The sequence below is a fragment of the Heptranchias perlo genome, chromosome 14 (assembly GCF_035084215.1).
Source record: "Heptranchias perlo isolate sHepPer1 chromosome 14, sHepPer1.hap1, whole genome shotgun sequence".
Lineage (NCBI taxonomy): Eukaryota > Metazoa > Chordata > Chondrichthyes > Hexanchiformes > Hexanchidae > Heptranchias > Heptranchias perlo.
This window is the reverse complement of record NC_090338.1, coordinates 1,444,958-1,471,938: the sequence shown is the minus strand read 5'-3', so window position 1 is coordinate 1,471,938 and position 26,981 is coordinate 1,444,958. Positions and strand designations below refer to the sequence as shown.

General features: G+C 49.2%; 1 protein-coding gene across 3 annotated transcripts in view; it reads left to right on the top strand.

Annotated features, from left to right (window-relative positions):
• The window catches only part of LOC137332241 (glutamate receptor 1-like), a 355,697-nt gene that overhangs the window by 78,791 nt on the left and 249,925 nt on the right, over window positions 1-26,981 (top strand). For all 3 annotated transcript variants that reach the window (XM_067995933.1, XM_067995932.1, XM_067995934.1), the window contains exons 3-7: window positions 17,481-17,720; window positions 18,856-19,040; window positions 20,773-20,826; window positions 23,572-23,733; window positions 24,629-24,796. In XM_067995933.1, the coding sequence (XP_067852034.1) occupies window positions 17,481-17,720; window positions 18,856-19,040; window positions 20,773-20,826; window positions 23,572-23,733; window positions 24,629-24,796 (809 nt within the window). The remainder of the gene's footprint in view (window positions 1-17,480; window positions 17,721-18,855; window positions 19,041-20,772; window positions 20,827-23,571; window positions 23,734-24,628; window positions 24,797-26,981) is intronic.

Here is a 26,981-nt window from a genome sequence, read left to right as displayed (position 1 = left end):
CCGAAAGTCCTGGCTCTAATTTTAAGGCTCTGTCCTCTCATCCTAGACTCCCCAACCAGCGGAAATAGTTTCTCTCTGTCCACTCTATCAGTTCCCCTTTTCCTGGAGATTCTCGGCAAGACCTGATTAAAATTTTTTCCTCCCATTCCTGATCGCAGCCAAATTGAGAGGCTGGTGGGCGGATGGGTCTGTGGCACCAGACCGCAGCCAGGGAGCTGAGGGAGGGTGTAAGAGATTATGGGCCGGGACCCGGAGAGATCAGGTGGGGCATTCCCGTTCCGGGGGGGTGGAAGGGGGGTAGTTGGGGTCGGCTGATCATGGGGGTCCTGTCATGAGGAGGGGGTCCCGATCCGGTGTTGGGGGGGGGGTTACGATTGCAAGGGTCTGATCAGGGAGGGGGGGGGCGGCGATCGTGGGGGTCCAATCGCGGGGGTCCGATCGGGGGGGTCCGATCGTGGGGGTCCGATCGTGGGGGTCCAATCGGGGAGAGGGTTTCGCCGATCACGAGGGTCCAATCGCAGGGGTCCGATCGTGGGGGTCTGATCGCGGGGGGTTAACAGGTTTGCTCGGGGGGCCGGGGGAAGCACTCCTGCTCTTCCTGGCCCACAAGCAATGCTGGAAAGGCACTTACCCACTGGCTGGATCCCTCCATTAACGCCTCTCTCCAGCCCTGAGCCCTGCGAATCCCAGCCCACAGCCGTTAAACCTGAAACTGAGGTAAATTTGAGGCAAGGAACCTCATTAAAATATTTAAATGAGGGCCCGGCTTTGGAGAGCAGGTTCGTCACTCCCCAACCAACATCCATTAAAACCCCACATTGGGGTAGGGTTTCCGATTTATTTTTATTTGTAACCCCATTCCCCCGCCTGTCCTGGGGGGGTTAAAATTACCCCAATGTGTACAATCCCTTTAATGAATAATCTGCGGAGAATGGCGGAGATTGACTTCTGGACAGCGTAAGCTCAGTCCTCAGATAGGACCAGTGTGTTTCAATCACTGTTTGTAGTAATTATATTCCCTTCACTGCAGTGATTGTCGTTATTTATCAGTCCTGTCATTTACTGTTCTACGCTTCTAAATTGAGTGGTTTTATATTAAGCAGATTGGTATCGCACCCCGCACTGCCTCAGACCGAGCTCATTCCATTCTCATTTTCCTGCTCTATGTTATGTTTTTTGTCCTATCCCTCATTCTCCAGCTGACAGAGAGTCTGTTCTCCGAGCCTGGTCAGTCATGATCTTGAGTTGACTGCAGGGACCTGTCGAGAAACTCGTCCACATCGAGTTACCCCGGCTGTGCTCAGAAACATCCCTGGATCTTAAGAACTAGGGGAGGCAGTGTAGGCGGGGCCACGCTCCCTGAGTAGGCGGAGCCAGGTTCCCAGTGTAGGCGGGGCCATGCTCCCAGTGTGGGCGGGGCCAGGTTCCCAGTGTAGGCGGGGCCATGCTCCCAGTGTGGGCGGGGCCACGCTCCCTGAGTAGGCGGAGCCAGGTTCCCAGTGTAGGCGGGGCCAGGCTCCCGGTGTAGGCGGGGCCAGGCTCCCGGTGTAGGCGGGGCCAGGCTCCCGGTGTAGGCGGGGCCAGGCTCCCGGTGTAGGCGGGGCCAGGCTCCCGGTGTAGGCGGGGCCAGGCTCCCGGTGTAGGCGGGGCCAGGCTCCCAGTATAGGCGGGGCCAGGTTCTCAGTTGTAGGCGGGGCCAGGTGCCCTGTGTGGGCGGGACCGGATCCCCAGTGTGGGCGGGGCCCAATGCCCAGTCTGGGCAGGGCCAGGCTCCCAGTTGTAGGCGGGGCCAGGTTCCCAGTTGTAGGCTGGGCCAGGTGCCCAGTGTGGGTGGAACCGGGTCCCCAGTCTGGGTGGGGCCAGGCTCCCAGTCTGGGCGGGGCCAGGCTCCCAGTTGTGGGCGGGGCCAGGCTCCCAGTTGTGGGCGGGGCCGGGTGCCCAGTTGTGGGCGGGGCCGGGTGCCCAATGTGGGCGGGGCCAGGCTCCCAGTTGTAAGCGGGGCCAGGTGCCCAGTGTGGGCGGGGCCGGGCTCCCAGTTGTAGGCGGGACCGGGTGCCCAGTGTGGGCGGGACCGGGTGCCCAGTTGTGGGCGGGGCCGGGTGCCCAGTGTGGGCGGGACCAGGTGCCCAGTGTGGGCAGGACCGGGTGCCCAGTGTGGGCGGGGCCAGGCTCCCATTGCCTGGTGGCGAGGGTATTACTGCAGCCTCCAACTGATCTAAATCAATTACAGTAAATGTAACCTTCCATTAATGGGCTTTTGTTTCAGTAAATCTGCACAGGATTTGTAATTATTTCTGTCGGGCAGTTTACCTCAGAAGTCAGTCTTCATTCTCCAGACAGATGTTCTGAGCTGGTTTAACCCTATGGGTGTTTTGAGCCGTGTAAAAACCGAGCAACTGTTTTTAAGGCTTTGTGTAAACAAATGGCTCAGCGAAAAGCACAGTTACTGATTTGATATTCCAAGTAGGATATTAATGATTATAACTACTCATTTGCATGGAATACAATGCTCTATTTAAATAAGCCTGAGACTTAGCCTGATAGACTATGTATTAAATCCACCTATTGCAGTGAGGGGAATCACTCGGTGCATTCAGTGGGCTGCTGTACAGTGGAAAAGGCTCTCTGTTCAATCCCTCCATCTTGCTATTGTTTATCTTGATATTGAGTCCGGAAGGGCACACTCCGAACCCTAGGGGACATGGAGTCCACTCAGAGGTGTGGGTGGTGACAATAAACAGGATTAGAATGAGTAGCATAAAACCCAAAGGCACAACAATCTGACTCGTATCAGTTATTTAGTTTATCTAGTTTGCCTGATTTGTGATTGATTGGTTTGTCTGGTTTATCTAGTTTGTGATTGATTGGTTTGTCTGGTTTATCTAGTTTTTGATTGATTAGTTTATCTGGTTTATCTAGTTTGTCTGGTTTATCTAGTTTGTCTGGTTTCTCTGAGCTGCTGCCACTGGTTTTGACTTTGGCCACCTTTTAATCTTGCTATCTGTAGCCTGTCTGTAGTTGGTGTTGGTGTAAAGTTTTGACACAGGCAGCATTTGAGGGTTAATGCCCAGTGAGCTTCTGATCCTGATGTTTCGGTCGGGTTCCTATGTCCTGAGATTGCTGCAGGAGTCGGCCGGTAACTGACAGATGTTGTGCCTCAGTAACAAGATTCAATCTGACCCCACCACCCACAGCAAGAGGAGGGCAGAGATAAAGGAAGATCCTCACAGAGCCAGAGTCAGAAAGCAACTGGAGTTTCACAGAAAGTTCACCAACTTTCAAAAGGGAATTGGATAAAAACTTGAAGGGGAAATATTTGCAGGCCTATGGTGAAAGGGCAGGGGAGTGGGACTAATTGGATTGATCTTTCATAGAGCCGGCACAGGCACGATGGGCCGAATGTGCTGCATCATTCCATGATTCTATGTCTGGAGAATGCTTTCAGTGCACCCGGGAATTTGATTTATTGGAGGAGGAGGGTTGTAAATCCACCAAATCCGCGGCTGTGAAACGCATCGTAATTACTAGCTGTTATCACTTGCTCTCTCTCACTTGTGACTCGTGACTCACCCAGTGTCACCTCCTGAAGTTCACTACCTCCTTGTGGGTGTGAGCACCTGTGCCAGCATGTGGCGGAGGTGAGACAGGGTACCCATGCATTGGCCTGCCCGTGATCACAGGCTGTGCTAACAGTCTGTTCGTCCAGGAATACTGACACACAAGAACAAATGTTCAGTTCTGTGGAGAGTCTGGAGAAGCTGGGATTAGGGGGAGATTTAATAGAGGAGATTACACGATGATAACTGGGGCTATGCCCTGATAACAGGGGGTTCGCCCTGAATGTGGCACAGCTGGGAGTCACGTTAACTGTTGGACGAGGTTCAGGTATATTTCCATAATTAGAGCCATTAATTATAGCCAGTAATCATGATCAGAAATGAAAGTTCTATTTGCTTATTCGGGAATGCGAGCAGCTGCTGCAATCAGACTGTCAGGAGAGTCAGAGAGCTCTTGCTCCCAGGCTCTGTTAAATTACGTGTAGCCGGATTTGCTGTTGTTCTCCAGACAATCTTGAACACAATTTTCAGCTTAAACATTAGCGAGCAACGTGTAATCTCCTGTTGTTTGTTTTTTTTTCTTCGCTGATGTTAATCGATTTTCATTGCAGACCTGAACCGCTCTCACACATGATTTCATTAATAATTTATTCGGTGCAGAAATGATTCAGGGTTTTGATCAGTAATGACTACGATGTAATTTGCAGCTGTAACACAGTGTAACGTAGTGTAACACATCCGGGCACCCAACAGGATGGAGAGTTACTGGCTGTGGCCAGAGGTGGGGAGAGAGGGAACAAGAGGGGAAGTTTATGGGAGAGATTTCCAGAGGGTGGGCGGTGTGATGGTGGAGTAGGGGGATGGGGTATACACCAGCTCAGTGGAATGTGTGAGCTCGTGGTTGGAGGAGTGGGTTACACAGGGCGTGAAGGGATTGTAAACAGAGGGCGAAGCTTCTTCGATCGGTATGTTAGGGGATGGATCGAAAGACAGACAGGATTTGCATTAATATAATACTTCTCACAATCTCAGGACGACGCAAAATGTTTTACAGCCCATGAAGTATTATTGAAGTGTAGGCACCACTGTGATGCAGGAAACGCAGCAGTCAATTTGCGCACAGCAAGATCCCACAAACAGCAATGTGTTAAATGGCCTTATAATCGGTTTTAGTGATGTTGGTTGAGGGATAAATATTGGCCCAGGACACCAGGGAAAAGTCCCCAGCTCTTCTTCGAATAGTGGCCGTGGGATCTTTCACATCCACCCAAGAGGGCGGACGAGCCTCGGTTTAACGTCTCATCCGAAAGACTGACCCTCCCACAGTGCAGCGCTCCCTCAGTGCTGACCCTCCGACAGTGCAGCGCTCCCTCAGTACTGACCCTCCGACAGTGCGGCGCTCCCTCAGTACTGACCCTCCGACAGTGCAGCGCTCCCTCAGTACTGACCCTCCGACAGTGCGGAGCTCCCTCAGTACTGACCCTCCGACAGTGCAGCGCTCCCTCAGTGCTGACCCTCCGACAGTGCAGCGCTCCCTCAGTACTGACCCTCCGACAGTGCAGCACTCCCTCAGTACTGACTCTCCGACAGTGCGGCGCTCCCTCAGTACTGACTCTCCGACAGTGCGGAGCTCCCTCAGTACTGACCCTCCGACAGTGCGGAGCTCCCTCAGTACTGACTCTCCAACAGTGCAGCACTCCCTCAGTACTGACCCTCCGACAGTGCGGAGCTCCCTCAGTACTGACCCTCTGACAGTGCGGAGCTCCCTCAGTACTGACCCTCCAACAGTGCAGCGCTCCCTCAGTGCTGACCCTCCAACAGTGCAGCGCTCCCTCAGTACTGACCCTCCAACAGTGCAGCGCTCCCTCAGTGCTGACCCTCCGACAGTGCAGCACTCCCTCAGTACTGCAGCTAGCTCATGGAGTGGGACTTGAACCTACGACCTTGTGACTCAGAGGTGAGAGTGGTATCACTGAGCCATGGCTGAGGGGAGTGAAAAGGGAAACATAAAAATTAGATGAGGGATTAAAACCAGTTGAAGTCAGAGGCAAACACTGATGATAAATCCACATCCCCTGACAAAAATAGTGGCAAGCAAGTGCAGGAAATGTGTAATAGAAAGATTTAGGATATCAGGGAGATGACAGAGGGGTTTCAGTGCAGCAGGAGCTGCCGTTTGTACCATCCTGGCATTCAAGATAGCACAGCAGGCATCGAACACAATCGTCACTGAGTTTATTTACTGTAAACCGTGAGCTCAGCCTCCCGCCGGGTTGTGTCCCTTTTGGCCGCTGTTGGTTTTAATTAATAATTTATACATGGTATTTCATTTCATTGGAGCGTGACCGTTTATCTGTGAGACCTTCACAGAATACGACCCTTGTTAGTGCTGTCGGCAGGAAATCATCTCCAGAGTAACCTTGGTTCCTGAGATCTCCAGCTGTGTAAAGTTCTGAGCCGCAGCATCAGTCAGGAACCTCCCTGTTTCATACCCTAATGATCCGCAGAATGTGATAATTAAATGCCTCCAATTATAACGGTGGGGGCAGTGCGAGTGTTGGGACTGAGGATTGTTTTAAGTCGGTCTCTGGTGGTCGAGCTCGTCATCTTTTCAGCCTCTCAGTTCTCGATTTTTTTTCCACCAAACTTTTAATAAACGCAGTAATATACCCATTTATTTTTTTAATGGAGCAATTAAATGTCAAGCACGTTCTGTAAAATGTAACAAAACAAGGAAAACCCACTCTCCCCTATCACAGACTCTACCCACCCATTTAATCTCCCCCCACAGCCCATGTACACTCTCCCCTATCATGGACTCTACCCACCCATTTAATCTCCCCCCACAGCCCATGTACACTCTCCCCTATCACGGACTCTACCCACCCATTTAATCTCCTCCCACAGCCCATGTACACTCTCCCCTATCATGGACTCTAATGTGATGGGGGAATCTTCTGTATCAACACTCCCTCATCCCCAAAGCAAAAACTCAGAATATTCATCCACCCTCAAATCTCCAATGTTCGACCCTGGCCTCCTGCCCCCCCCTGGCCTCCTGCCCTCCGGCCCCCCCCTGGCCTCCTGCCCCCTCCTGGCCTCCTGCCCCCCCCTGGCCTCCTGCCCCCCCCGGCCTCCTGCCCCCCCCTGGCCTCCTGCCCCCCCCTGGCCTCCTGCCCCCCCCTGGCCTCCTGCCCCCCCCTGGCCTCCTGCCCCCCCCTGGCCTCCTGCCCCCCCCTGGCCTCCTGCCCCATTACAATAGCTGTGCATTAATGTAGCATCAGACAAATAGACTGAAGCCCACACTTTCACCAGCAGAAACCCCAGGATATAAACACTTGCAACTTAAACATTTGACTCGACACTGACAACCTTTCAGCCTGATGGTGCAGAGTGCGGTATTAAACATGGAAAATTGCACATGTCACTCCGCTTTTTAAGAAAGGAGAGAGAGGGAAACCAGGGAATTATAGACCAGTTAGCCTGACATCTGTTGTGGGGAAATTGCTGGAGTCTATAATTAAGGATAGGGTGACTGAACACCTCGAGAATTTTCAGTTAATCAGAGAGAGCCAGCATGGATTTGTGAAAGGTAGGTCGTGCCTGACAAACCTGATTGAATTTTTTGAAGAGGTAACTAAAGTAGTGGACAGGGGAATGTCAATGGATGTTATTTATATGGACTTCCAGAAGGCATTTGATAAGGTCCCACATAAGAGACTGTTAGCTAAGATAGAAGCCCATGGAATCGAGGGAAAAGTACGGACTTGGTTAGGAAATTGGCTGAGCGAAAGGCGACAGAGAGTAGGGATAATGGGAAGGTACTCACATTGGCAGGATGTGACTAGTGGAGTCCCACAGGGATCTGTCTTGGGGCCTCAATTATTCACAATATTTATTAACGATTTAGATGAAGGCATAGAAAGTCTCATATCTAAGGTTGCCGATGACACAAAGATTGGTGGCATTGTAAGCAGTGTAGATGAAAACATAAAATTACAATGCGATATTGATAGATTAGGTGAATGGGCAAAACTGTGGCAAATGGAATTCAATGTGGACAAATGTGAGGTCATCCACTTTGGATCAAAAAAGGATAGAACAGGGCACTTTCTAAATGGTAAAAAGTTAAGAACAGTGGATGTCCAAAGGGACTTAGGGGTTCAGGTACATAGATCATTGAAGTGTCATAAACAGGTGCAGAAAATAATCAAGAAGGATAATGGAATGCTGGCCTTTATATCCAGAGGACGAGAGTACAAGGGGGCAGAAGTTATGCTGCAGCTATACAAAACCCTGGTTAGACCGCACCTGGAGTACTGTGAGCAGTTCTGGGCACCGCACCTTCGGAAGGACATATTGGCCTTGGAGGGAGTGCAGCGTAGGTTTACTAGAATGATACCCGGACTTCAAGGGTTAAGTTACGAGGAGAGATTACACAAATTGGGGTTGTATTCTCTGGAGTTTCGAAGCTTAAGGGGTGATCTGATCGAAGTTTATAAGATATTAAGGGGAACAGATAGGGTGGATAGAGAGAAACTATTTCCGCTGGTTGGGGATTCTAGGAGTCGGGGGCACAGTCTAAAAATTAGAGCCAGACCTTTCAGGAGTGAGATTAGAAAACATTTCTACACACAAAGGGTGGTAGAAGTTTGGAACTCTCTTCCGCAAACGGCAATTGATACGAGCTCAATTGCTAAATTTAAATCTGAGATAGATAGCTTTTTGGCAACCAGAGGTATTAAGGGATATGGGCCAAAGTCAGGTATATGGAGTTAGATCACAGATCAGCCATGATCTTCTCAAATGGCAGAGCAGGCACGAGGGGCTGAATGGCCTACTCCTGTTCCTATGTTCCTATGATCCGGAAACAGAAGAACTGAATCAAATCATGAGTAAGTGCACTGTGGGTGGAATAACTTCAAACAATAAGGAATCACATTCCGTGTTACTGATTTAACGCCCACGGAAATAAACGCCACAACCACAAACCGCAAGAAGATGAGATCTTTAAATTTACCAAGGATCATAGTGCTACAACAAAAACAATATCTTGCATTTATATAGCACCTTTAACGTCGTAAAATGTCCCAGGGTGCTTCACAGGAGCGGTTATAAGACAAAAGACATCGAGCCACATAAGGAGATATTAGGACGGGTGACCAAAAGCTTGGTCAAAGAAGTAGGTTTTAAGGACCGTCTTAAAGGAGGAGAGAGAGAGGAGGAGAGGTTTAGGGAGGGAATTCCAGAGCTCCGCCAATGATGGAGCGATTAAAATCGGGGATGCGCAGGAGGCAATAATTGGAGGAATGCAGCGATCTCAGAGGGTTGTGTGAATGGAGGAGTTTACAGAGATCGGGAGGGGCGAGGCCATGGAGAGATTTGAACACAAGGATGAGAATTTTAAATTCGAGGTGTTACTGGACCAATGGCGATGATGGCAATGTGAAAGTCCCACATGAGAAGAAACTCCAGAGATGAAGAACGTAGAAACATCGAAAATAGGAGCAAGAGTAGGCCATTCATCCCTTGGGGCCTGCTCCGCCATTCAATATGATCATGGCTGATCATCTAACTCAGTACCCTGTTCCCGCTTTTTCCCCAGATCCCTTGATCCCTTTAGCATTAAGAAATATATCGATCTCCTTCTTGAATACATCTAATGACTTGGCCTCCACTGCCTTCTGTGGTAGAGAATTCCACAGGTTCACCACCCTCTGAGTGAAGAAATTTCTCCTCATCTCGGTTCTAATGGCATTCCCCATATCCTGAGACTGTGACTCCTGGTTATGGATTCCCCGGCCATCGGGAACATCCTCCCTGCATCTGGTCTGTCGAGTGCTGTCAGAATTTTATATGTTTCGATGAGATCACCTCTCATTCTTCTAAACTCTCGTGAATATAGGCCTAGTCGACCCAATCTCTCCTCATACGTCAGTCCTGCCATCCCAGGAATCAGTCTGGTAAACCTTCGTTGCACTCCCTCCATGGCAAGGACATCCTTCCTCAGATAAGGAGACCAAAACTGCACACAATACTCCAGATGTGGTCTCACCAAGGCCCTGTATAAGTGCAGTAAGACATCCCTGTTCCTGTACTCAAATCCTCTTGCAATGAAGGCCAACATACCATTCGCCTTCCTAACTGCTTGCTGCACCTGAATGCTCACTTTCAGCGACTGGTGTACAAGGACACACAGGTCTCGTTGCACCTCCCCTTTTCCCAATCTATCACCATTCAGATAATAATCTGCCTTTCTGTTTTTACAACCAAAGTGGATAACCTCACATTTATCCACGTTATACTGCATCTGCCATGTTCTTGCCCACTCACCCAACTTGTCTAAATCACATTGGAGCCTCTTTGCATCCTCCTCACAGCTCACATTCCACCCCAGCTTTGTGTCGTCTGCAAACTTGGAAATGTTACATTCAGTTCCCTCATCCAAATCATTGATATATATTGTGAATAGCTGGGGCCCAAGCACTGATCCCTGCGGTACCCCACTAGTCACTGCCTGCCACCCGGAAAAAGACCCGTTTACTCCTACTCTCTGTTTCCTGCCTGTCAACCAATTCTCAATCCATGCCAGTATATTCCCCCCAATCCCATGTGCTTTAATTTTGCATACTAACCTCTTGTGTGGGACCTTATCAAAAGCCTTCTGAAAATCCAAATACACCACATCCACTGGATCTCCCCTATCTATTCTACTAGTTACATCCTCAAAAAACTCCAGTAGATTTGTTAAGCATGATTTCCCTTTCATAAACCCATGCTGACTTTGTCGAATCCCGTTAATGCCTTCCAAGTGTTCTGTTATCACATCTTTTATAATAGACTCTAGCATTTTCCCCACTATTGATGTTAGGCTAACTGGTCTGTAATTCCCTGTTTTTTCTCTTCCTCCTTTTTTAAATAGTGGGGTTACATTTGCCACCCTCCAATCTGCAGGAACTGTTCCAAGTCTATAGAATTTTGGAAGATGATCACCAATGCATCCACTATTTCCAGGGCCACTTCCTTTAGTACTCTGGGATGTAGATTATCAGGCCCTGGGGATTTGTCAGCCTTTAGCCCCATTGACTTCCCTCGCACTATTTTTTTCACTAATACTGGTTTCCTTCAGTTCCTCCCTCTCACTAGACACTTGGTTCCCTAACATTTCTGGCAGGTTATTTGTGTCCTCCTTTGTGAAGACAGAACCAAAGTATGTGTTTAATTGTTCTGCCATTTATTTGTTCCCCATTATAATTTCCCCCATTTCTGACTGTAAGGGACCTACATTTGCCTTCACTAATCTTTTTCTCTTGACATATTTATAGAAGCTTTTACAGTCAGTTTTTATGTTCCCTGCTAGTTTACTCTCATACTCTATTGAGGGGGAGGGGGGAATAAAAGATCAGAGGTGAGAGCTGTTGCTTCGACTTTTTTGAAGAACTGAAAGAACAAAAATGTAATTGCCACATTGGAGTGAAGAAATCAGGATGGAGTGATTGAACCATTGAACTGTGAGAACACAAGAATATAAGAAATAGGAGAGGAGTAGGCCATCCGGCCCCTCGAGCCTGCTCCACCATTCAATCAGATCATGGCTCACCTTCGACCTCAACTCCACTTTCCTGCCCGATCCCCATATCCCTTGATTCCCTTAGAGTCCAAAAATCTATCGAACTAGACTTGAATATACTCAATGACTAACCACACAAGAGGGTTTATGAAAGGGTAATCGTGCTTAACAAATCTACTGGAGTTTTTTGAGGATGTAACAAGTAGAATGGATAGGGGAGAACCAGTGGATGTGGTGCACTTGAATTTTCAGAAGGCTTTTAACAGGAAGCAGAGAGTTGGGATAAATGGTTCATTCTCGGACTGGCAACCAGTAGCCAGTGGTGTTCCGCAGGGGTCGGTGCTGGGTCCCCAACTCTTTACAATCTATATTAACGATTTGGAGGAGGGGACCGAGTGTAACATATCAAAGTTTGCAGATGATACAAAGATGGGAGGGAAAGTGGAGAGTGAGGAGGACACAAAAAACCTACAAGGGGATATAGACAGGCTGGGTGAGTGGGCGGAGATTTGGCAGATGCAATACAATATTGGAAAATGTGAGGTTATGCACTTTGGCAGAAAAAATCAGAGAGCAAGTTATTTTCTTAATGGCGAGAGACTGGAAAGTACTGCAGTACAAAGGGATCTGGGGGTCCTAGTGCAAGAAAATCAAAAAGTTAGTATGCAGGTGCAGCAGGTGATCAAGAAGGCCAACGGAATGTTGGCTTTTATTGCTAGGGGGATAGAATATAAAAACAGGGAGGTATTGCTGCAGTTATATAAGGTATTGGTGAGACCGCACCTGGAATACTGCATACAGTTTTGGTCTCCATACTTAAGAAAAGACATACTTGCTCTCGAGGCAGTACAAAGAAGGTTCACTCAGTTTATCCCGGGGATGAGGGGGCGGACATATGAGGATAGGTTGAGTAGATTGGGACTCTACTCATTGGAGTTCAGAAGAATGAGAGGCGATCTTATTGAAACATATAAGATTGTGAAGGGGCTTGATCGGGTGGATGCGGTAAGGATGTTCCCAAGGATGGGTGAAACAAGAACTAGGGGGCATAATCTTCGAATAAGGGGCTGCTCTTTCAAAACTGAAATGAGGAGAAACTTCCTCACTCAGAGGGTGGTAGGTCTGTGGAATTTGCTGCCCCAGGAAGCTGTGGAAGCTACATCATTAAATAAATTTAAAACAGAAATCGACAGTTTCCTAGAAGTAAAGGGAATTAGGGGTTACGGGGAGCGGGCAGGAAATTGGACATGAATTTAGATTTGAGGTTAGGATCAGATCAGCCATGATCTTATTGAATGGCGGAGCAGGCTCGAGGGGCCGAATGGCCTACTCCTGCTCCTATTTCTTCTGTTCTTATTTTCAACCACAGCTCTTTCGGGTGGAGAATTCCAAAGATTCACAACCCTCTGAGTGAAGAAATTCCTCCTCATCTCAGTCCTAAATGGCCGACCCCTTATCCTGAGGCTATGCCCTCTCGTTCTAGGCTCTCCAGCCAGGGGAAACAACCTCTCAGCATCTACCCTGTCAAGCCCTCTAAGAATTTTATATGTTTCAACGAGATCACCTCTCATTCTTCTGAACTCCAGAGAATACAAGCCTAGTCTACTCAATCTCTCCCCATTAGACAGCCCTCTCATCCCAGGAATCAATCTAGTGAACCTTTGTTGCACCGTCTCTAAGGCAAGTATATCCTTCCTTAGATATGGAGACCAAAACTGTACACAGTACTCCAGGTGTGGTCTCACCAAAGCCCTGTGCAATTGGAGAAAGCCTCTGAAAGCTTGTGATTTTCAAATAAAGCTGTTGGACTATAACCTGGTGTTGTAAGATTCCTTACAGTTGTAGTAAGACTTCCTTACTCTTATGTTCCAATCCCCTTGCAATAAAGGCCAACATCCCACTTGCCTTCCTAACTGCTCGCTGTACCTGCTACGAGAACACCGGAGGTTGTAAGATGAGGGCAGGTAATGTAAAGGAAGTTGATGAATGTAGAGTGGGAACATCAGCAAGAGGATGGATGGGATTGGATGTGAATGGGAAAACTCATTGATATTCAGAAAGAACAGAATGGTGGAGAGGACCTGGTCCTGGGGAATCACTGAATTAAACTATGATGAACATTAGAGGATGAGTCACAGCATCGATAGAGGAACTTGAAAGGAAAATAGAAAACCGTGAATATAAATTCAGTTAGAAACCGTCTGATAGTTAGAAATATCTGTAGACTGTCAAAGGCAAGAACAAGTTGCATTTATATAAGAACATAAGAAATAGGAGCAGGAGTAGGCCAATCGGCCCCTCGAGCCTGCTCCGCCATTCAATAAGATCATGGCTGATCTGATCCTAACCTCAAATCTAAATTCATGTCCAATTTCCTGCCCGCTCCCCGTAACCCCTAATTCCCTTTACTTCTAGGAAACTGTCTATTTCTGTTTTAAATTTATTTAATGATGTAGCTTCCACAGCTTCCTGGGGCAGCAAATTCCACAGACCTACTACCCTCTGAGTGAAGAAGTTCCTCCTCATCTTAGTTTTGAAAGAGCAGCCCCTTATTCTAAGATTATGCCCCCTAGTTCTAGTTTCACCCATCCTTGGGAACATCCTTACCGCATCCACCCGATCAAGACCCTTCACAATCTTTTATGTTTCAATAAGATCGCCTCTCATTCTTCTGAACTCCAATGAGTAGAGTCCCAATCTACTCAACCTCTCCTCATATGTCCGCCCCCTCATCCCCGGGATTAACCGAGTGAACCTTCTTTGTACTGCCTCGAGAGCAAGTATGTCTTTTCTTAAGTATGGAGACCAAAACTGTATGCAGTATTCCAGGTGCGGTCTCACCAATACCTTATATAACTGCAGCAATACCTCTCTGTTTTTATATTCTATCCCCCTAGCAATAAAAGCCAACATTCCGTTGGCCTTCTTGATCACCTGCTGCACCTGCATACTAACTTCTTGATTTTCTTGCACTAGGACCCCCAGATCCCTTTGTACTGCAGTACTTTCCAGTTTCTCGCCATTAAGATAATAACTTGCTCTCTGATTTTTCCTGCCAAAGTGCATAACCTCACATTTTCCAACATTGTATTGCATCTGCCAAATCTCCGCCCACTCACCCAGCCTGTCTATATCCCCTTGTAGGTTTTTTATGTCCTCCTCACTCTCTACTTTCCCTCCCATCTTTGTATCATCTGCAAACTTTGATATGTTACACTCGGTCCCCTCCTCCAAATCGTTAATATAGATTGTAAAGAGTTGGGGACCCAGCACCGACCCCTGCGGAACACCACTGGCTACTGGTTGCCAGTCCGAGAATGAACCATTTATCCCAACTCTCTGCTTCCTGTTAGATAACCAATCCTCCACCCATGCCAGAATATTACCCCCAATCCAGTGATTCTTTATCTTGAGCAATAATCTTTTATGTGGCACCTTGTCGAATGCCTTCTGGAAGTCTAAATACACTACGTCCACTGGTTCCCCTTTATCCACCCTGTACGTTACGTCCTCAAAGAACTCAAGCAAATTTGTCAGACATGACTTCCCCTTCGTAAAGCCATGCTGACTTTGTCCTATTAAATTATGTTTATCCAAATGTTCCGCTACTGTCTCCTTAATAATAGACTCCAAAATTTTACCCACCACAGATGTTAGGCTAACTGGTCTATAATTTCCAGCCTTCTGCCCACTACCCTTTTTAAATAAGAGTGTTACATTAGCAGTTTTCCAATCTGCCGGGACCTTTGCCGAGTCCAGAATATTTTGGAAAATTATTACCAAAGCATCCACAATCCCTCCTGCCACTTCCCTCAAGACCCTGGGATGTAATCCATCAGGTCCAGGGGATTTATCCGCCTTGAGTCCCATTAATTTACTGAGTACCAATTCCTTAGTGATTTTAATCGTATTTAGCTCCTCCCCCCCCCCCCCAGAGTCCCCTGTTTGTCCAGTGTTGGGATATTCTTAGTGTCCTCTACCGTAAAGACTGAAACAAAATATTTGTTCAGCATTTTTGCCATCTCCATGTTTCCCACCATTAATTTCCTGGTCTCATCCTCTAAGGGACCTACGTTTGCCTTAATGTCGGCAAAAGAACCAGAGGAGAGATGAGGAAACATTTTTTTACTCAGCGAGTTGTTACGATCTGGAATTCACTGCCCGAATGGGCGGTGGAAGCAGATTCAATAATAATTTTCAAAAGGGAATTGATGAGGAAAAATTTGCAGGGCTATGGGGAAAGAGTGGAGGAGTGGATCTAATTGGATAGCTCTTTCAAAGAGCCGGCACAGGCACAATGGGCCGAATGGCCTCCTTCTGTGCTGTATAATTATATAAATTGTCTCAAGGTGCTTCACAGGAGCCTAATTTGACAGCAAGCCAAAGAACGAGATTTTTGGAGGGGTGACTACACTGGGAGTGTCAGCTTAGATTTTTGTGCTTATGGTCTCTGGGGTGGGATTTGAATTCAGAACCTTCGTGTATCAGCAGTCAGAGTACGACCACTGAGCCACAGCTGACCTCTATCAGCCTGGGTCTGAACCCTGTATACTTGTACTGTACTTGAAACGTGGGCTTGATTCAGTATGGTTATATTAGGCCACTGACTCTGATGCCGATTTGATTGCACTATTGGAAAACCAGAGTTCAGGATTAGAATTCAGATCCAAATCTGGTTTCAACTCGACTCTGGTAAAGCCTGATCAATAATCATCCCGACTGAACACTGGTTGTAAAACCGGGTGAATGCTGTACATTAAACAGCAGAGAGTGAGTGAGACACCGAACCAAAGATTAGAAACAAATCACATTCCCGTCTGCCGGGCCTCAGGAAACAGGAACAGAGCTTCAAATGATGCATCAGAAACTCAGACATGAGACAAATGATCAACGTAGAGTTGGTCATGATGAGTGTCGTCACACTGCTCAGCTACACTGCAGGACTCAGGAAACTCAGTCCACTGTGGAGGGAGCAGCCATGGGACTGACCAGGACACAGCTTTCTGTTGGAGAGACCAGTACTTTCCTTATCTCTACTTGTACTTGTTTTCATTGGGATAGCCTCTCAGAGCTTGGTGTCAGCCATGGCTTAGTGAGTTACACTCTTTCTATCTGAGTTAGAAGGTCATGGGTTTAAGCCCTACTCCAGTGATTGAGCCTAGACTGTCACTCCAATCCAGTGCTGAGGGAGTGCTGCATTGTCAGTAGGTGCTGTCTGTTGGATGAGATGTTAAACTGAAGCCCCATCTGCCCTCTCACGTGGATGTAAAAGATACCACGGCATTATTTCAAAGAAGATCAGGGGAGTTCACCCCAGTGTCCTGGGCCAATATTCAATCCCTCAACTAACATCACTAAAAGAACAAATTATCCAGTCATTATCACATTGCTGTTTGTGGGATCTTGCTGGGCACAATTTTTTTGCCTGGTTTCCTACATTACAACAGTGACTACACTTCAAAAGTACTTTGTTGGCTGTGAAACGCTTTGGGACGTCCTGAGGTGGTGAAAGACGCTGGAGAAATGGGAGGGTTTTTTTTTCTTTTTTTGTAATGAGCTGAAGTGAACGAACGGAACACAGACTCTCGATTGTGTAAAGACTCTTCCCAATCCTTGCGACCAATACGAGTTCCGTCAGTCCTGTGGGAATGTGCTTATCTCTAACACTCCTTTCTTCATTCATTCAGCCAATTTGTGCACAGCAAGATCCCACAAATAGCAATGAGATAGATAAATAACCAGAGAATCTGTTTTTTTAGTGATGTTAGTTGAGGGATAAATATTGGCCCCGGGACACCAGGGAGAACTCCACTGCTTTTCATCCAATAGCGGCCGTGGGATCTTTTATGTTCACCTGAGAGGGCAGACGGGGCCTCGGTTTAACGTCTCATCTGAAAGCTGGATGACCTGAACCCAGAAATACAGGGGGGTTCAGGTCAAACCAGATGGAAGAGGAGGGAAGAGAATGTACCCCCCCAGTGTCACCACACGGACTGCAGCGGTTCAAGAAGGCGGCAGCTCCCCACCACCTTCTCAGGGCAACCAGGAATGGGCAATAAATGCCGGCTCTGCCAGCGATGCCCACATCCCGAGAATGAATATATAATAATGTTGTAATTCAAAGCACCAACGTCTCACTCATTGCTCACTCTTGATTGCTTTGATTGTTGGACCCAGATTGTTCTGACTGGGCCCCAGCTCACATGTTTATCTCTCAGGTGCTGACTGATTTGCTGTTTTTATTGTAGATTTCTGGCACCTTTTTATTTCCAAATAAATGTGCGCTTTTTCGAAAGAAGCCTCTGAATTTCCCTGTGACCGACAGAATATCATTTGTTGTTCCTGTTTTTCAGTCTGTTCACTGTTCGCTCGAGGGGTCTACGCAATCTTTGGATTTTACGACAGAAAGACTGTGAACACACTCACATCATTCTGTGGAGCTCTTCACCTCTCCTTCATCACCCCAAGCTTCCCTGTCGATACCTCCAACCAGTTTGTGATCCAGATGCGACCTGACTTACAGGGGGCTCTGCTAAACCTCATCGAGCATTACAAATGGCAGAAGTTTGTGTATATTTATGATGCTGATCGAGGTAAATACACTTCCATCTCATCCTATACAGAATAATCTATCAACCCACACAGTAACTATTACTCCAATCACAGTAAATATTCCAACTCACTCAGTATTACTCCTCACTCATTAATATTTCATACTCCTTCAACGCTCTCTCGATTCGGGAATTGGGCGGTTCGATTGGTCATTTGCGAATGTCATTCCGTTATTTAAGAAGGATGGATGGGTCAGTTATGGGGAAGCTACCCCAGAATCTGTAATTAGGGATAGAGGACTGAGCACTTGAATAAATATAAGCTGATCAGAGAGAGTCAACTTGGATTTGTTAAGGGTAAGTCATGTCTGACTAAAAAGTAAAATTTTGCATGGCTATAGGAAAAGAGCAGGGGAGCGGGACCAATTGGTAGCTGTTTCAGAGAGCTGACACAGGTGCGATGGGCTGAATGGCCTCCTTCTGTGCTGTATGATTCTAAAAATTAATCTAGATGAATTTTTTAAGGTCACTAACTTGGTGAATAAGGGAGTGTTTGATGGGACAGTGTAGAGGGAGCTTTACTCTGTATCTAACCCTGTACCTGCCCTGGGAGTGTTTGATGGGACAGTGTAGAGGGAGCTTTACTCTGTATCTAACCCTGTACCTGCCCTGGGAGTGTTTGATGGGACAGTGTAGAGGGAGCTTTACTCTGTATCTAACCCTGTACCTGCCCTGGGAGTGTTTGATGGGACAGTGTAGAGGGAGCTTTACTCTGTATCTAACCCTGTACCTGCCCTGGGAGTGTTTGATGGGACAGTGTAGAGGGAGCTTTACTCTGTATCTAACCCGTGCTGTACCTACCCTGGGAGTGTTTAGCACTGACATTGGTGCCTGAAATGGGAAATAATTTTTACCTATGAATTGCGTCCCATCTCCTGATAGAGCACCAGTTTTCCATAAAAAGAAAAGCAGGAAAATATTGCTTTTGTTTACTGGAAATGCCCAAATATTCAGGTCAGAGGAGACCACAAAAGATTTGAAAGGGAAAGGGGTTTGAAGAGAGACCTTCCAGTATCAGAGACGAGGTGGAGGGGAGAGTGTTTGGGACAGTCGCATGCTCCTTGTGCTTGACGAGAGAGACCATGTTGAACAGTGATGTCTTTCTGCTCATGTCCAGGACTGTCAGTGCTCCAGAAGGTGCTGGACACTGCCGCAGAGAAGAACTGGCAGGTGACAGCGGTCAGTGTGGAGACCACCACTGAAGAAGGTTATCGAATGCTCTTCAAAGATCTGGACAAGAGGAAGGATCGACAGGTCATCATCGACTGCGAGTCTGATAAACTGAGCACCATCATGAACCAGGTAACACCAGATAGGTACAGGGGAGACGCTGGCGGAGTGATTAAAATCAGCAATGCGCAGGAGGCAAGAATTGGAGGAGTACAGAAATCTGGAGGATTGTAGGGCTGGAGGAGGTTACAGAGATAGGGAGGGGCGAGGCGATGGAGGGAATTGAACAAAAGGATGAGAATTCTAAAATTGAGGCGTTGCTGGACCGGGAGCCAATCTAGGTCAGTAAGCACAGGGGTGATGGGTGAATGGGACTTGTGTGAGTTAGGACACAGGCAGCAGAGTTTTAGATGAGATCGAGTTTACAGAGGGTGGAAGATGGGAGGTGGGTCAGGACCATCACTAGTTTACAGAGGGTGGGAGATGGGAGGTGGGCCAGGACCATCACTGGTTTACAGAGGGTGGGAGATGGGAGGTGGGCCAGGACCATCACTGGTTTACAGAGGGTGGGAGATGGGAGGTGGGCCAGGACCATCACTGGTTTACAGAGAGTGGAAGATGGGAGGTGGGTCAGGACCATCACTGGTTTACAGAGAGTGGGAGATGGGAGGTGGGCCAGGACCATCACTGGTTTACAGAGGGTGGGAGATGGGAGGTGGGTCAGGACCATCACTAGTTTACAGAGGGTGGAAGATGGGAGGTGGGTCAGGACCATCACTGGTTTACAGAGAGTGGAAGATGGGAGGTGGGCCAGGACCATCACTGGTTTACAGAGGGTGGAAGATGGGAGGTGGGTCAGGACCATCACTGGTTTACAGAGGGTGGAAGATGGGAGGTCGGCCAGGACCATCACTGGTTTACAGAGGGTGGAAGATGGGAGGTGGGTCAGGACCATCACTGGTTTACAGAGGGTGGAAGATGGGAGGTCGGCCAGGACCATCACTGGTTTACAGAGGGTGGAAGATGGGAGGTGGGCCAGGACCATCACTGGTTTACAGAGAGTGGAAGATGGGAGGTGGGCCAGGACCATCACTGGTTTACAGAGAGTGGAAGATGGGAGGTGGGTCAGGACCATCACTGGTTTACAGAGGGTGGAAGATGGGAGGTGGGCCAGGACCATCACTGGTTTACAGAGGGTGGAAGATGGGAGGTGGGCCAGGACCATCACTGGTTTACAGAGGGTGGGAGATGGGAGGTGGGCCAGGACCATCACTGGTTTACAGAGGGTGGAAGATGGGAGGTGGGCCAGGACCATCACTGGTTTACAGAGGGTGGAAGATGGGAGGTGGGCCAGGACCATCACTGGTTTACAGAGGGTGGGAGATGGGAGGTGGGCCAGGACCATCACTGGTTTACAGAGGGTGGAAGATGGGAGGTGGGCTGAGACCAACGCAAGTCCTGCTTTGTTCAGTTACTTGTGTCATTTCATGGCCTTAATTTTCTCACACTGCAGACAGTCTCATTTCTTTATTCAGTTCTGCCATGTGGCGTCTGTGGGCATCAGATTATCTAATTTCACCGGGCCCCGGTGTGCGCCAGTCTTAAAGCCGATCTCTAATTTTGTGGATCATTTCCTCAGAATCTCTTCCTTCCTTCTCTGGGGGTTCGAGGCGATGGATTGACTCTCTTGTATTCTGAGTCTGGAGTTAACTGGTTTCCCGCAGGACACTGGCTTTAAGGAGCTGGCTCTCAGTCACTGTTCTGTCATTGGTTAGTTAATATTCTCCCGCCCAGCACACGTGACAAACCTTGACCTGGATTCCGCACTCGTGACATGAAGTGTTGTGTTCTCTGTATTTTACAGATTGTAAACATAGGAAAGCACATCCGGGGATATCAGTACATCTTCGCAAGCCTTGTAAGTACCTGCCACTGCCCCTGCTCTTCACATTCATGTTAATTTCAGCCCAGGGGTGTCTCTCATACTGCCTGATCCACACAGTGATGGGACATGGGTCTGTAATTGCCCCATATACTGAGCTCTTCATTCCTGTCCCGTCACTACGGCCAGTTATTGAGTGGACACTGGTCACTTCACAAAGGAGAGAGAAAAGTGCAGGGTCAATAATCCAGTTAAATAGCTCTGTATTAGCGGGGCCGTGGACTGACTGGGAGCTGGGTTAACCCTTCTCCCGAATAACGGCCACTCGCCATCTATTGATAATGGTGTGATTTATATCAATGAGCGTTAATTGTGTTCAGGTCCTGGGTATTGATTGGGGACTTTCTTGTCTCCTTTTTATAGGAGAGTTTATCTCGGGTGTGGTGTGTGTGTCAGGGGAATCTCTGTGAATAAAGACTTAGAAACAGCCAAAGACCAGGCTCTAGTATTGGATTCTTTTTAATATCTATTGCTGTAAAGCAAGAAAAGGGGAGCCCTGAATCCCAGCTCAGTGAGGGACCAGCCCTGAATCCCAGCTCAGTGAGGGACCAGCCCTGAATCCCAGCTCAGTGAGGGACCAGCCCTGAATCCCAGCTCAGTGAGGGACCAGCCCTGAATCCCAGCTCAGTGAGGGACCAGCCCTGAATCCCAGCTCAGCGAGGGACCAGCCCTCAATCCCAGCTCAGTGAAGGACCAGCCCTCAATCCCAGCTCAGTGAGGGACCAGCCCTGAATCCCAGCTCAGTGAGGGACCAGCCCTGAATCCCAGCTCAGTGAGGGACCAGCCCTGAATCCCAGCTCAGTGAGGGACCAGCCCTGAATCCCAGCTCAGTGAGGGACCAGCCCTGAATCCCAGCTCAGTGAGGGACCAGCCCTGAATCCCAGCTCAGTGAGGGACCAGCCCTGAATCCCAGCTCAGTGAGGGACCAGCCCTGAATCCCAGCTCAGTGAGGGACCAGCCCTGAATCCCAGCTCAGTGAGGGACCAGCCCTGAATCCCAGCTCAGTGAGGGACCAGCCCTGAATCCCAGCTCAGTGAAGGACCAGCCCTCAATCCCAGCTCAGTGAGGGACCAGCCCTGAATCCCAGCTCAGTGAGGGACCAGCCCTGAATCCCAGCTCAGTGAGGGACCAGCCCTGAATCCCAGCTCAGTGAGGGACCAGCCCTGAATCCCAGCTCAGTGAGGGACCAGCCCTGAATCCCAGCTCAGTGAGGGACCAGCCCTGAATCCCAGCTCAGTGAGGGACCAGCCCTGAATCCCAGCTCAGTCATATGAACATAAGAAATAGGAGCAGGAGTCGCCCATAGGACCCCTCGAGCCTGCTCCGCCATTCAATCAGATCATGGGTGATCTTCAACCTCAACTCCACTTTCCCGCCTGATCCCCATATCCCTTGATTCCCCGAGAGTCCAAAGATCTATCGATCTCAGTCTTGAATATACTCAATGACTCAGCATCCACAGCCCTCTGGGGCAGAGAATTCCAAAGATTCACAACCCTCTGAGTGAAGAAATTTCTCCTCATCTCAACATTAAATGTCCGACCCCTTATCCTGAGACTATGCCCTCTAGTTCTAGACTCTCCAGCCAGGGGAAACAGCCTCTCAGCATCTAACCTGTCAAGCCCCCTCAGAATCTTATATGTTTCAATGCGAACACCTCTCATTCTTCAGAGAGTATAGGCCCATTCTACTCAATCTCTCCTCATAGTGAGAGACCAGCCCTGAATCCCAGCTCAGCCAGTGAGAGACCAGCCCTGAATCCCAGCCTCTGTCAGTGAGGGACCAGCCCTGAATCCCAGCTCAGTCAGTGAGGGACCAGCCCTGAATCCCAGCTCAGTCAGTGAGGGACCAGCCCTGAATCCCAGCTCAGCCAGTGAGAGACCAGCCCTGAATCCCAGCTCAGTCAGTGAGAGACCAGCCCTGAATCCCAGCTCAGTCAGTGAGAGACCAGCCCTGAATCCCAGCTCAGTCAGTGAGAGACCAGCCCTGAATCCCAGCTCAGTCAGTGAGAGACCAGCCCTGAATCCCAGCTCAGTCAGTGAGAGACCAGCCCTGAATCCCAGCTCAGTCAGTGAGAGACCAGCCCTGAATCCCAGCTCAGTCAGTGAGAGACCAGCCCTGAATCCCAGCTCAGTCAGTGAGAGACCAGCCCTGAATCCCAGCTCAGTCAGTGAGAGACCAGCCCTGAATCCCAGCTCAGTCAGTGCGAGACCAGCCCTGAATCCCAGCTCAGTTGGTGAGGGACCAGCCCTGAATTCCAGCTCAGTCAGTGAGAGACCAGCCCTGAATTCCAGCTCAGTCAGTGAGGGACCAGCCCTGAATCCCAGCTCAGTCGGTGAGGGACCGGCCCTGAATTCCAGCTCAGTCAGTGAGAGACCAGCCCTGAATTCCAGCTCAGTCGGTGAGGGACCAGCCCTGAATCCCAGCTCAGTCGGTGAGGGACCGGCCCTGAATTCCAGCTCAGTCAGTGAGAGACCAGCCCTGAATTCCAGCTCAGTCAGTGAGGGACCAGCCCTGAATCCCAGCTCAGTTGGTGAGGGACCAGCCCTGAATCCCAGCTCAGTCAGTGAGGGACCAGCCCTGAATCCCAGCTCAGTCAGTGAGGGACCAGCCCTGAATCCCAGCTCAGTCCCCGTTGATTTAAGTATTGTACACACCCAGGACCCCTCTGTCACCTTCTGGAGACTCACCTGCTTCTCTCTGTCTCAATCTGTATCGCAGGGATTCCTGGACATGGATCTGGATAAGTTCCAGTACGCAGGGGCTAACGTGACTGGATTCCAGATTGTACGGATGGACAGTCTCCAGGTGACCAAATTCCTTCAGCGTTGGAAGAAATTGGATCCCAAAGAGAATCAGGGAGTGGAGGGACATAAACTGAAGGTAGGAGGCTGCAGTGCGCTGGGCGGCTCCCTCAGACATTCTACTCCCCTTAAAAACAAGCAGCACAAGTGGACAGAGAGTGACCGCGGGTCAGTGGGACTGATCACGTGACCCCGGGACAGGGGGCCTGATCACGTGACCCCGGGTCAACGGGCCAGATCACGTGACCCTTGGGTCAGCGGGCCAGATCACGTGACCCTCGGGTCAGCGGGCCAGATCACGTGACCCTCGGGTCAGCGGGCCTGATCACATGACCCTCGGGTCAGCGGGCCTGATCACGTGACCCCGGGTCAGTATTTCAGGGGCGTTCCTCGGACACAGTGCGTGGTTTGTGGGCCCCACACTGTGGGAGAGTCCCCGGTGAAGGAAGAGCTGATTGAGATCGGTGGGAAGGAGGGTCTCAGAGTGAGGGAGGGGACCGAATGCTGGAGCCAGATATCGAGCAGGGTTCACCGTCAGGGGCCAATTCCAATTCCTGCTAAGTGACTCCAGGCAGGTTAGGGGAGGGAGGGGGATGATGGAGTGGGGGAGAGGGATGTGGGGGGAGGGGGAGGAGGATGTGGGGGGAGGGGGATGTGGGGGGAGAGGGATGTGGGGGGAGGGGGAGGAGGATGTGGGGGGAGGGGGATGTGGGGGGAGGGGGATGTGGGGGGGAGAGGGATGAGATGGGGTGAGTATTCACACTGTGAATACTCACCCCCTCGCAGCCCCTCACTCACACTGCGAGCACTCACCCTCACACTGCGAGCACTCACCCCCTCGCAGCCCCTCACTCACACTGTGAACACTCACCCTCACACTGCGAGCACTCACCCTACAGCAGCCCCAGGGAGATCGAGGTTCCGTTCTCAGACAGGAGCTCACTCACACCCCATCCCCCTTTCTCCTCTTACAGTACACATCCGCCATGACATTCGACGGAGTTCTCGTGCTGTCCGAAGCCTTTAAGTATCTGCGCAAAACACGGATCGACATCTCAAGGAGAGGAAATGCTGGAGACTGTTTGGCAAACCCGGCCGTTCCTTGGGGACAAGGGATAGATATTCAACGAGCCTTACAGCAGGTAACGTCCCTCACACAGAGAGAGGGGGAGAGACAGAGAGAGTCAGAGAGACAGACAGACAGAGAGAGAGAGAGGGGGAGGGAGAGAGATAGAGGGAGAGAGACAGAGGGAGAGAGAGAGAGAGAGACAGACAGACAGACAGACACACACAGAGAGAGCAGGTAACGTCCCTGACACACAGAGAGAGGCAGAGAGAGAGAGAGCAGGTAACGTCCCTCACACACAGAGAGAGGCAGAGAGAGAGAGAGAGAGAGAGTGAGCAGATAATGCACCCTCACACAGAGAGAGAAAGGGATGCAGCAGGTATCTTCAGACTGTCTGTGGAACTGTACCCCAGTGAGAGTCAGTGTCTGTGGAACTGTCCCCCAGTGAGAGTCATTGTCTGTGGAACTGTCCCCAAGTGAGAGTCAGTGTCTGTGGGACTGTCCCCCAGTGAGAGTCAGTGTCTGTGGGACTGTCCCCCAGTGAGAGTCAGTGTCTGTGGGACTGTACCCCAGTGAGAGTCAGTGTCTGTGGGACTGTACCCCAGGGGGAGTCAATACCTTCAGGAGGGAGAATTCTTATCTATTGTGTTTTCTCTCACTTTTTTACTGCTGTTCCATTAATAAATATATGGCTTGAGAGATGGTGCAAGAGGGAGGGATTCAAATTCCTGGGCCATTGGAACCGGTTCTGGGGGAGGTGGGACCAGTACAAATTGGACGGTCTGCATCTGGGCAGGACTGGAACCAATGTCCTAGGGGGAGTGTTTGCTAGTGCTGTTGGGGAGGGTTTAAACTAATGTGGCAGGGGGATGGGAACCAATGCAGGAAGTCAGTGGGAAGTAAAGTGGTGACAGAAACAAAAGGCAGTAAGGGAGAGTGTACAAAACATGACCGGACAGATGGTCTGAGAAAGCAGGGCAAAGACCAAGGGAAGTCTAGATTAAACTGCATTTATTTCAATGCAAGAAGTCTGATGGGCAAGGCAGATGAACTCAGGGCATGGATGGGTACATGGGACTGGGATGTTATAGCTATTACTGAAACATGGCTAAGGGAGGGGCAGGACTGGCAGCTCAATGTTCCAGGGTACAGATGCTATAGGAAAGAAAGAGCAGGAGGTAAGAGAGGAGGGGGAGTTGCGTTCTTGATTAGGGAGAACATCACGGCAGTAGTGAGAGGGGATATATCCGAGGGTTCGCCCACTGAGTCCATATGGGTAGAACTGAAAAATAAGAAGGGAGAGATCACTTTGATAGGATTGTACTACAGACCCCCAAATAGTCAACGGGAAATTGAGGAGCAAATATGTAAGGAGATTACAGACAGCTGCAAGAAAAATAGGGTGATAATAGTAGGGGACTTTAACTTTCCCAACATTGACTGGGACAGCCATAGCATTAGGGGCTTGGATGGAGAGAAATTTGTTGAGTGTATTCAGGAGGAATTTCTCATTCAGTATATGGATGGCCCGACTAGAGAGGGGGCAAAACTTGACCTCCTCTTGGGAAATAAGGAAGAGCAGGTGACAGAAGTGTTAGTGAGGGATCACTTTGGGACCAGTGATCATAATTCCATTAGTTTTAAGATAGCTATGGAGAATGATAGGTCTGGCCCAAAAATTAAAATTCTAAATTGGGGAAAGGCCAATTTTGATGGTATTAGACAGGAACTTTCAGAAGTTGATTGGGAGAGTCTGTTGGCAGGCAAAGGGACGTCTGGTAAGTGGGAGGCTTTCAAAAGTGTGTTAACCAGGGTTCAGGGTAAGCACATTCCTTACAAAGTGAAGGGCAAGGCTGGTAGAAGTAGGGAACCTTGGATGACTCAGGAGATTGAGGCCCTAGTCAAAAAGAAGAAGGAGGCATATGACATGCATAGGCAGCTGGGATCAAGTGGATCCCTTGAAGAGTATAGAGATTGCCGGAGTAGAGTTAAGAGAGAAATCAGGAGGGCAAAAAGGGGACATGAGATTGCTTTGGCAGATAAGGCAAAAGAGAATCCAAAGAGCTTCTACAAATACATAAAGGGCAAAAGAGTGACTCGGGAGAGAGTAGGGCCTCTTAAGGATCAACAAGGTCATCTATGTGCGGAACCACAAGAGACGGGTGAGATCCTAAATGAATATTTCACATCGGTATTTACGGTTGAGAAAGGCATGGATGTTAGGGAACTTGGGGAAATAAATAGTGATGTCTTTAGGAGTG